Source organism: Aplysia californica, unplaced genomic scaffold (assembly GCF_000002075.1).
Source record: "Aplysia californica isolate F4 #8 unplaced genomic scaffold, AplCal3.0 scaffold00525, whole genome shotgun sequence".
Taxonomy (NCBI): Eukaryota; Metazoa; Mollusca; class Gastropoda; order Aplysiida; family Aplysiidae; genus Aplysia; species Aplysia californica.
In genome coordinates, this window is record NW_004797795.1 from 206,454 (window position 1) to 217,375 (window position 10,922).

Genomic DNA, 10,922 nt, shown 5'->3' on the forward strand with positions numbered 1-10,922 from the left:
TTCTTCTTCTTCTTCTTCTTCTTCTTCTTCTTCTTCTTCTTCTTCTTCTTCTTCTTCTTCTTCTTCTTCTTCTTCTTCTTCTTCGATATACAACCGCGTTGACAGGTGCTGGACTCAAAGCTTGCGATATTCGCATATTTCACCTAGTAGCCCCCTCCTTGCGCTGGCGTGCTGCATTTGCCCAATAAGGGTCGAGGCGAGCAGCCCCACAAATGATCTAAATTGTGTCAATCAAGGTGTTAGACATTTTACAATCAATCAATCACGCACACACAGACGAAGATTATTTTTGGCAGAGGCTGAGAAACCTTATACGCCGAGGAGAATGATGCCCTTTCTCTTGGATTTGCACAGACAGTGAAGACAGTATAAACAAAATTAGAACGAATAATTTGTTTTGAACTGTTTCAATCACGCCAACAAGGGACAGCAAAGTTGTAATTCGAAACAGCTGCCAGGGGTTTCGAGAACGTAGCGAGTCAACAATAGAGGGGAAGTGTTTATGAGTTTAGTATCGCGTCGCCGACAGTAAATCTGCAGGGAAAGACGACTGGGTCATCGATCCGACCACATTTTAAACAATTACCGCATCCCGGGACATCCGACCGTCTGACCGTCCTGACTGTCTGACTGTCTGGTCGGGCCCGGGGGAGGAGAAGTGATGAGAGGATTTGTATGTGTGTGTATGTGTGTGTGTGTGTACGTGTGTGTGTGTGTGTGTGTGTGTGTGTGTGTGTGTGAGAGTGTGTGTGAGTGTGGAGGAGGACTGGGATGGGGGAGGAGAGGGGTTAGACAATTTTCTTTAAAAAGAATTAGCAGAGACATGGTAGATAATTATGAACCAGCTCTGTGACTATGACCCTGAAAGGAGTCGTACAATGTTTTTCCACTCCATTTTTATTCCACATTATAACTTTCAAAATTTATTTGAACATATTCTTCAAACCATATCATTGCAGGAAACTTTCATTTCCCTCACAAGACAATTTCAAAAATCAAATGTAGGGGGATATTGAAACCATTGTCAAAAAGATAAATTCTACTTTTGTACCTCCTAGTTGAAGAAAACCTGCACATACCACTTCCTGCCACAAAACAGAAGTGTGGAAGGCAATACAACGGAGGATCAGTATCAACAACGACCTAACAAACGGCATTTCTATGTGAGCATTTACAGTATAGTAGTCTTGAAACAATCAATACAATAATATCAAGAAGCCAACACCTCACCTCCAAAAGTAGAAAAGAACTTAAAACCCACCGGTCATCTGCACCCTAAAGTGCTGTGATTCTCAACACTTAAAAAGCTTCAAAAAAAGGACACAAGAAAAGGACACTTACCTATGCAAAAGTGCAGGCAAGAAGAAAGAATCCTGCCAGCATTGAGCCATAGAAGACCATACAGCACTTGTGGACACCAGACGAAACTCGCATTCTCCTGTGAACAAACAATTATCAAGCAATCAATCCCACAGAATTATGTCAAAGAATCACGCAATCAACCCAAAGGAATTATGTCAAAGAAACAAGACAATACATTATCACAACAACTTCTGAAACTTCAGTGCCAGAGCTTTGGAATAGTGTAAAGACATGTTGTGTATAAGCTATAACAAGCAGCAGACAAAGACATCTGTATAAGAAAAGGGTTGCATATCCAAAAAATATCAGTCATTAAATAATGAAAAAACAAGAAAGCGAGACAGACAAAAAGGGAGAGTAAAGAAGTAGGAACTACCAGAGGCACCTTTCAACCACCCACAATGACATAGAAGGGCAGAGTACCTCATAGAAAACCCTGAATTTCCTTTTATTGTCACAACAAAGATGTCTATTGTATTAGAAGGAACTAGGACTATTTTAGACAGCTTACATATTTTTCCCGAGTAAAATAAGAAAATGAAAACCTTGTGCAAAATGACAACGGTCTTTTACGTTTAAATTACAAACCTGAAGGAGAACTGAACCCAGAGCATAATGCTGTTTCCAACTGCCCAGCAACATCTTGAAATCTGAAAATTACACAGTTGAGACAATGTCAAAGCAGCACATACACACAAGGAACATTAAACCAATGACTTACATTTTTTTTTCCAAAGATACTTCAAACTTAAAGGGGACATGAGGACAGTCAGGCACAAGGTCATTGAAATAAGTAATTTTGTCAATAGACAAGCACTTGTGAGAGAGGGCATCTATGTATGTGAGAGAGAGGGCATGTGAATATGAGAGAGTGTGTGTGAGCATGTGTGAGAGATTGCACACAAGTTTGCATGAGAGAGGGCACATGAGCATGTGTCTGTACCTGATCTGAAAGTAAACCGGCAAGCTCCACTTAGCCATGAGAGAGGTGTAGCTCGGGTGTTTCCGCAGTCGTCCAACACTGGCCTGTGAGCTGCAACTCTGCTCAAACTGGTCAAGGAAGCTGAGACAAGCCTTGTATTTCTGTAGACCATCACGGAGCAGATATCGTATCATTGAAAGACATCACATAAGGAATAGAACACAGGAATTTCAAGAAAGGATGTTACACATTATAAAAACTAACACCCAAAGGCAATCACAAATTAATTTCATCACCCCCCCCCCCCCCCCCTACTCAACAACATAATTCACATAAGTCGCAAATACAGTTGAATAACTCAATTTCTAATTTATTTCATAAAGGCTTTCCTTTTTGCCAAGCCAATTCATCCATGAGTACATGGATAATATGTGAAGCAATTGAAAACAGCTACAAAGTCTATACTTACTCAGCCCGTACTCCTTTCTGTCTTCACAAGCATGATTGTTTATGCAAGTCTTAACTGTTGCACTGTTATGAGAAATTCATTCCAGTTAATCGAGTCTCACCACATTCTTGGAGAAAAGCTTCAGTAAAATATTCACAAATAAGGTAAATCTTCAAAAGAAAATATACTTTTAGACCCGAAAAATGTTTCCATTGTGGCCTTGGTACCAACAAGAAAGTATCCTGCTGTTTCATACAGACAAATGCACTCAACCTGTGATTAGGTATTTTTAAAGATTATACTACTGAATTTAAATGGACACATCATTTAATATTTTTTCCTAGAGTGGAACCCAAAGCATCAAAAGTATGCTACACTGCAACTATAATATTTCTCACCTTATGAAAGGCTTCTGGATTTCCTGGAGCAAAAATTGATGATGTTCTTAACTCCAACCCACTGACAATCTCTGGGAAAACGGCATTCACCGTGAAATCATAGCCTCTCACAATCTCACCACCACTGGAAATTAGAATACAAGTATTGAAAAAAACAGTACATTCAAAAGATTCTTGAGGAAGCAGTTTAAAAAATTGGCACAAATAACCAATTAACTCATTCCTATTCCTTCAATTTGAATATGAGAAAAAGTAGAATTACAATACTGTCTTGAGCAAATTCTATTATACGAGTATCCTAGAACTTTTAAAAATCTTTTTTGAAACCTGTCTACAACTCAACTTTGCTGTCTTCTAGATATTTTCAATGTACAGTGTAAAAATAACATTTCTACTTCAAAATGTTTAATTTTAGAATCTGAACAACAGAAGGCTTACAAACCTTGTCCCAGAAGTCACCCCAACTAAAGTTGAACATTTTTGGGGAACAAATTGTAGCACCTCAGAGAACATTGTAGATACATCATTCTGATGCCGACGTAAGAATTCCTCCGTTATTACCTGCAACCGATATTAAAGAGCTTCTGTTCACGACACAACATCATAGCATAATGAAATTGGTATCCAATATCACAGTTTCATCAGCATAAAGGAAATATCAATGACTTTCAATTTTCAGTACATCTCAAAATCATGAAAATTAAAGAAAATAATTATTATTGATCATATTAAAAACTTTTAGTTTTAGTAAGAGTAAAGAGTTGTTAAGTTTTAATAAGAGCTTTATGGCACTTGCAACACAAATAGGTTATATAAATGCCGAAATCAAATTTCTAGTAGGCACTACAAAACATAATGCTTAAAAAGACATGAAACAAACTGTTTGAGCCTGGTAGAGTTTATGAAGATAAATTACATTTCTGGATCTACGAGCATCATATTATAATTATATATATCATGACCAGAAATGTTATTCTCATTAGTGCTGTTGTTGTCATCAATGCAGTAATTGCTGAGCTTTCAATCCTCCGTTTTATATCATGTAGCTGAACTTCTGCTGTTTTCTTATTCGTTTTGTTTTAGTAGAAGTTTTACAGCACTTGTAACACAATTGCCTCATATAAGTGCCGAAGATTAGGAGTGTTACTACAGAGTAACATACATATAAGAGAAGGAGGAGTGACGAAGATGATAGATGTTTGCTAGGAAAGAAGTAGCAAACCACACCAGAGCACCTGCTAACCACCCAATTTCCTTGTTCCATATAAGGGGTTGGAGATGGTCAATGACAATGAAATGAAGTGTAGGTTATCAAAAAGTTGGTTCAATACAATTAGGTAGTTTAATGTAACCTAACAAATGCATGTAACGAAACAAGAATCAAATACCCATATATACAACTGAACTTCAAAAGAATAAACAATAAACTCATAAAGATTAGACTTGAAAAACCCACCTCTTCCATGTAAGGACGGACAACATGTTCTCTGAACAGGTCCTCAGCATCTCTCGTCTTGTCAATGAGGGCATAGGTTCTCAGACACTGCCGCAACATCGCGGTGTTGTTGGTTTCAAGGCCAGACAAAAATGATCCCTCTAAGCTGTACTGCAGTGTTGTTGTGATGGCAGCAATCCTCTGCAACAAATATCATGATAACTTTTTATAACAATTATAATAATAGTGATAACAATAGTGATAATAATAATAATAATAATATAATAATAATAGTGACACTAATAGTGATGATAATAATAATAACAACAATAAAAATAAAAATAATAATAATAATAATAATAATAATAGTTTGTCCGTCGATGTCTGACGATGACAAACATCATAAAAGAGAGAGAGAAAGAGAGGGGGAGTCCATGTTTATTTTTGCTGAAAGTATGAACAATTTTTGTATAACAGAATGGGCCGGGAACACAAGTCAGCAAGACAAAGAAAAGTTATATTGACTAATACGTAAAGCATGTAAAATTTCAACATCTACATTTCCCTACTTGGGTGAATTGTACATAACAGCTTGCACTAAAAAAATTAATTCCATCTTTATAGACAACAAACATCCCTTGTTCCCTCAAACAAAAACATCAGTCAGAAGTAAAAGACCTAGGCTTCTGATCTGTAACAAAAAAAAGAAATAGAAGGTCATTTTTACCATCATCTATCAAAATGCTTCTAGCTTAACCATCTTGTATAAGTATACTTACCTAGCAATGCCAATCGGGCTTTCCCGCGAGGCGAAAATTTGGTCCCCGTTTACGGGCGATTTTGCGGACCCGGCCGAAGCGTAGGTGACTAACTTTGTCAACCTCGGTCTGCTCTATTTCCGAACCAATCCGAATGAAACTCGGCTACCAATCAGAAAATAGGGCAAACTAATGATATGTGGACGTTGAAGTTCGTACACATAAATTAACCTATACTTTTGGTGTCGGGAACACTTTCGTATCGTGTACACCGAAAACTATAAGGAGTTTGAATTTCAACGCCCAGATGGTAATAGATCTATCTATCCTCTATAGTGTGCTCAAATTTGAGAGCTCTGTGTCAAGTAGTTGTTTAGACCCGATCGTAAATCTACGACTACCCCCCCTATCCAAAGCGGCTTCGCACGGAGACCGGCCATTTTCCCTTCACTCCCGTGGCAAATGTCTGTGACCTACAAATCCCCGCATGACTATTCCGGGCCCGTTCATTGGTCACTTGAAATAGGGCAATGGCGGGCGCGCGCATCCGGTTGTTTTTCTCTCTATTCCCCTGTAACATCGCAATGGGGGTATTCCGAGGCGAGGTTATCTCGTCTCGGGGTGTTCGCGTCTCAACGTGGAAAAAGAATTTTTAATTGTACGGCATGCTAGATTGAATTAACTTATCTTTTACGGTTGGCATGGTCTAAAGTCATCATAAAAAGCTTTGCAATTATTTAGTCACGCTGCCGACATATATTCTTAAAGATCCCATGTTGTGATACGATGCTATAAATAAAATGGACTCATCCCGACACCCCTTTTTCGCAAAATCGTAATATGTACACCACAATTTTAATTATAACAAAATAACTACGAAATTGGTAGTTAATCTGACTGCAGAAATGATTTCTACACTCAAAAACACATCGGGTAGCCAAGTTTCTCTCGAACATTTGGATTAGTTACCGAGATATCGTCGATTTTCTTACAGAATCTGCTACTGCGTGGTCCACTTTTTAGGAGTATTTTCCTATATGTGGGTCATCCATATTTTGCCGACCTTTACAACCCCATAACCTTTTTATTTATGAACCGATTCTCAAAATTCAAGAAGCATAATTATTAGAATTGAAAATTCTTTCTTAGGTACCAAAAAAAAGGGGGCAAAAGTGAAAATTTAAATTTTCATTGGCATTGCTAACTTACCACCTGAAGAGGATGCATCAGAATAACATTGAGTGTGTATCTAGCTTAAGATTATTATTGTTTATATTGCTGCTCATTTATATTAAGCATGTGATTGTAAGCCTCTGTGTGTGTGTGTGTGTGTGTGTGTGTGTGTGTGTGTGTGTGTGTGTGTGTGTGTGTGTGTGTGTGTGTGTGTGTGTGTGTGTGTGTGTGTGTGTGTGTGTGTGTGCGTGCGTGCGTGCGTGCGTGTGTGTGTGTGTGTGTGAAACACCAAACCAATGTGCCAGGATCTGGACAATACAGATGTATCTTATCTTATCTTAACTATAGATGAATGAGTTAGAACATTGGGGTAATCTTTGCTAAAAAGCACTGGTAGCATTCATGGACTGGAAATGAGCTATTACATATGAGGTCCATCATTATTGTTGTTCATCATCATCATTGCCTTTCTCACCCTGGGTCAGGATATAGACCACGAACAAACACTCTCCACCTTTCCCTATCCTGGGCTAGTCCACGTCTTCCCACTTTTCTGTACATCCATTTCTGTGACTCTTCTCCAGGTTCAACGAGGTCTTCCCCTTGATCTTTTATCCTGTGGGTTCCAATCTAACACTTTTCTTGTTAAGCAGCTTCTTGACTTCCTGAGAGTGTGTCCAATCCATCACCAACGTCTTCTTCCCACCTCATCTCTGACCGGGCTCTGTCTGGTTCTTCTTAATACTTCCTCGTTGGTGATCCTGTCTGTCCATTTGATCCTTAGCAGCCTCCTCCGACACTTGTTCAAGAAAACCTGGATCCTCTTTATGCACATATGGGATGCACTCCACGTCTCACATTCATACAACAAGATTGTTGTTAGTTACAAGAGTTGCATAACAAAAAATTATTTTTAAAAAATCAACTTACTGGTTTAACTTTTTCAACTAAAGGTTGGCCCTTGCTTCGAGTCACATAAAATTGTAGTTTGTTAAATTCAGTAGCCACTCTCTCAATCAAAGGTCCAGTCAGCTGCCTGAAAGAAAGAATTCCATTTCCTTAAAGGTGAACCTGTGTTTTTAGAAGTTATCAGTTAACATGGAGTTGTTCTTTTATTAGGCGGGACAGAGAAAATATGTAATCTGTCAAGCATGCATAATTCCACTTTTGTTTTTCAGGTGCATGAGCACACACATTATAGGAGTCTGTCGTCTCGGTGGATGATAGGGGTAGAGGAGGTTAGTGAAATGCAGATGCAGACAAGGAAGGAAACTACCAGTATTTCAAAACATTAAAAAGAAACAAGATCAAACATTAGCCAACAAAAATTAATTAAATAATCTAGAAATATTGTTTCCTGTTACCCCGGTGACAAAGGTTCTGCTCCTTGTTGAATCCCAAGAAGTCTCTCAATTTTCTCGACAGAGTGGGTTATATTCATCAGTCTTTGTAGCATTGTCTGATGGAGAAAAAAAAATCATGACAATTCAATTCAAAATGTCATGCAACAGCAAACCAAAAAATATGACACAATCTACACATTTCAAAGGTTTCATTCTCTTCAAAGATATTTTATATAACACTGGTTTTTACAGGAACAAATATTTCTATACAAACATAGCATAAAATGAATAAACCTGTATTTTAAAGTAAAGAGCATTTTTATACTTGTTAGCAAAGTATAAATTCCAAATTCTAATAACCTTTAGAAAATAAAACAAAAATATTTCAAGGGAAGACAAATAAATCCATGAGAGAATGGAAATGAAAACCAGAAAACAACACAAACATAACAAAACAGTGGGATCAGCAGTCAAGAAATGAATGCTGAAATAACTTTACGATTACCATAATTTACTATTGCATAGTGTAGAAGACAAAGGCGCTACCTTTTTCCTCTGTATTTCTTGCTGCTGTCTAATTTTCTCCTGCACGGCTAGAATGGCTTCATCCATTGCTGTTTGCACGCTCTGCAACCAAGCAAAGACATCAGGTAAAACAAATAAGAAAATACTGATAACAAAGACAGAGCAACAAAAACTTTAAAAAAGGAACAATGCAACATTTCTTGATACTGAATTTATCACTCATCTCTAATTATGCCAATTGTTTTGAACTCAAACACAGCAGATTAAATCGGCTCAACGGCAATCAGAGTCCTGATATATAACTTTTTTTTAACAAAAAAATTGGTACTGCAGTAAAGGATTGTTTTGGGGGGGCTTTCTTGGTCTTGGCAAAACATTAGAAACTAGTTTTGAACTTCATTTTTTTGTTTTGTATTCCTCTGCTACACCACAAGGGCAGATGTCTGTGTGCCAATAAGATGTTCCTGTTCAAGCATCAAGACTCTTGTAAGTCTCAGTTACAGAATTTAATGGAACACGAAGCTTTCATTGCCCCTTCTAAGTACTGCACTGAAAATCAGTTTACATTTGTAGACAATGACATGACTCTTATCATTTCAACACTTTATCAAGAGAGTGAACAAGATAAAAATAAGAGCTTACCAAAACTTCCTCTTTCAGCTGGCCGAGGGGTACAGTCAAGTTGGTGATAGCTTTATCCATTCCAACCTAGATATTCAAGAAAATTGAGAGACAAAAGAGTAAGTTCAAACTACACTCTGTAAATTGTCCATTTAGATCTTTAACATGACATAATAATAAAAATAATGAAAATTAAATAATTTAATAATAATTAATTTAATATAAGATAATATGGCCAAGATAAGACCACATCATGTCTTATAACAAATGATGAAGACAAAATATTTTTTACCTTTATAACGCTTTGAACAAATTCAGACCTTTTAAAACAACACAGTTCTTTTTTTTTTTTCCCATGTCTGTGGGCTGAAAACATACCAGGTTGGTGGACAAGTTAACAAAATCTGCATAGTCTTTGTTGATGAGCTCAATCATGGCACTTCGAACCACTTTCAAGTACAGGTCCAGGTCATCTCGCAGTGTTTCCAGAGGCACTTTCTTCTTACATTCCAGAATGAACTTGTCAACTTCAAAGTCCTTCTGAAAATTCAGAAACATGTTTTACATGTTTTCACTCCTCATTTTTGTTTTTTTCATACAAGTTCAAAATTTGTTTTCATTTACCATGATTTGTTTTTATTTTATCACTACACTGCCTGTAGACCACTCTGTTAGAATCTCAAATGATTTTAAAATGTCTTACCTAATTGGTCATATTATTTACTGTTTTTTATCACACCCTATTGTCAAAAGTCATATTCATTCATCTTAATCCAATCAATAAGAGCTAGATAATCTAGTCATGAAGGTATTTAAAAGGCAGATGCAATCGTGATCATTATTTGATTTAAAACTGATTTTTTGTGATTTTGTTTTGGTGTGATTTTACTGTGATCTACTTAATTTTCATTCATGATTTTAAAGAATTTCCGATAACTCTATCCTTTTGTAGAGAGCAAAAATAAATATAATTGTTATTTATATAAGTGTGATGCACGATCCAGTATTACCAACTTTAATCAACAAAATGATCACCTATAATTTTTGCCTTGGTGCCCTGGCAAATTGCCTCGGTGCCCTGACCGGGCCCTCTGATTTTTTGGCCCCACCGAGGCAATTTTTGCCTGCCCTCCTGAACATCTAATTCAAGCCCTGCAAACCCTACCCGTCCCTTACCCCAAACCCTACTCCTATCCACCCTCTGTTCTACTCTGTCTCATAGTGATCGCTCGTTACGGAAGTCCTCCCTCCGCTTCATTGTTAGGCCTCTATTCATATTGTTGAAGTTGAGAATGACAGCCCTTAGCCTTAGACTTCTAGATATCTATTACTATTAGGCCTCAGACTTAGATTAGATTCTAGAATCTAGAATCTAAATCTAGATCTAGAAATCTAGATCTAGATCTAGATATCTAGATCTAGATCTACTAGATCTATAAATCTAATCTAGATATAGATATAGATATAGAATAGATCTAGATCCAGAAATTAGATCTAGATTAGACAGACCTAGAGTCTAGAATCTAGTCTCTAGAGATCTAGATTCTAGATCTAGAGTCTAGATCTAGATCTCTAGATCTAGATCTAGATCTAGATCTAGATCTAGATCTATCTCTAGATTGTTATTATAGATCTAGGTCTAGAGTAGAGTTATCCTATCCTAACAACTAACAACTTACCTTCATAAATTCTTCTTTGTCAAAGCATAGCGATGTCGGGCCTGAGGGAAGGGTAAACCCTTTCCCAGAAGCATCGACTGTCATACTTTTAATTAAGTCTGACGGCACCAAGATAAATGGAAGCAACTACAGACTACACTATTTTCCAAGTAGGCTAGTGCTCCAAGTCCAAGTCCTAGCGGCGCACAGATTATCTGTGTGTTGTCATTTGTCTGTCACGACTTACAGCCCTTCAACGGATGTTGATGCGAGTTACCT

At 37.3% G+C, this 10,922-nt stretch overlaps 1 protein-coding gene across 1 annotated transcript in view; it reads right to left on the reverse strand.

Moving 5' to 3' along the window:
- The window catches only part of LOC101859962 (conserved oligomeric Golgi complex subunit 2), a 23,747-nt gene extending 12,864 nt beyond the window's left edge, over nucleotides 1–10,883 (reverse strand). The window contains exons 1-12 of the mRNA XM_013086953.2: nucleotides 10,665–10,883; nucleotides 9,364–9,525; nucleotides 9,007–9,072; nucleotides 8,386–8,466; nucleotides 7,861–7,955; nucleotides 7,427–7,532; nucleotides 4,587–4,766; nucleotides 3,573–3,691; nucleotides 3,131–3,254; nucleotides 2,306–2,445; nucleotides 1,951–2,012; nucleotides 1,342–1,438 (exon numbers count right to left, since the gene is read on the reverse strand). Coding sequence (XP_012942407.1) covers nucleotides 1,342–1,438; nucleotides 1,951–2,012; nucleotides 2,306–2,445; nucleotides 3,131–3,254; nucleotides 3,573–3,691; nucleotides 4,587–4,766; nucleotides 7,427–7,532; nucleotides 7,861–7,955; nucleotides 8,386–8,466; nucleotides 9,007–9,072; nucleotides 9,364–9,525; nucleotides 10,665–10,748 — 1,316 coding nt within the window. The 5' untranslated portion in view covers nucleotides 10,749–10,883. The remainder of the gene's footprint in view (nucleotides 1–1,341; nucleotides 1,439–1,950; nucleotides 2,013–2,305; nucleotides 2,446–3,130; nucleotides 3,255–3,572; nucleotides 3,692–4,586; nucleotides 4,767–7,426; nucleotides 7,533–7,860; nucleotides 7,956–8,385; nucleotides 8,467–9,006; nucleotides 9,073–9,363; nucleotides 9,526–10,664) is intronic.
- Between the last annotated feature and the right edge of the window lie 39 nt (nucleotides 10,884–10,922).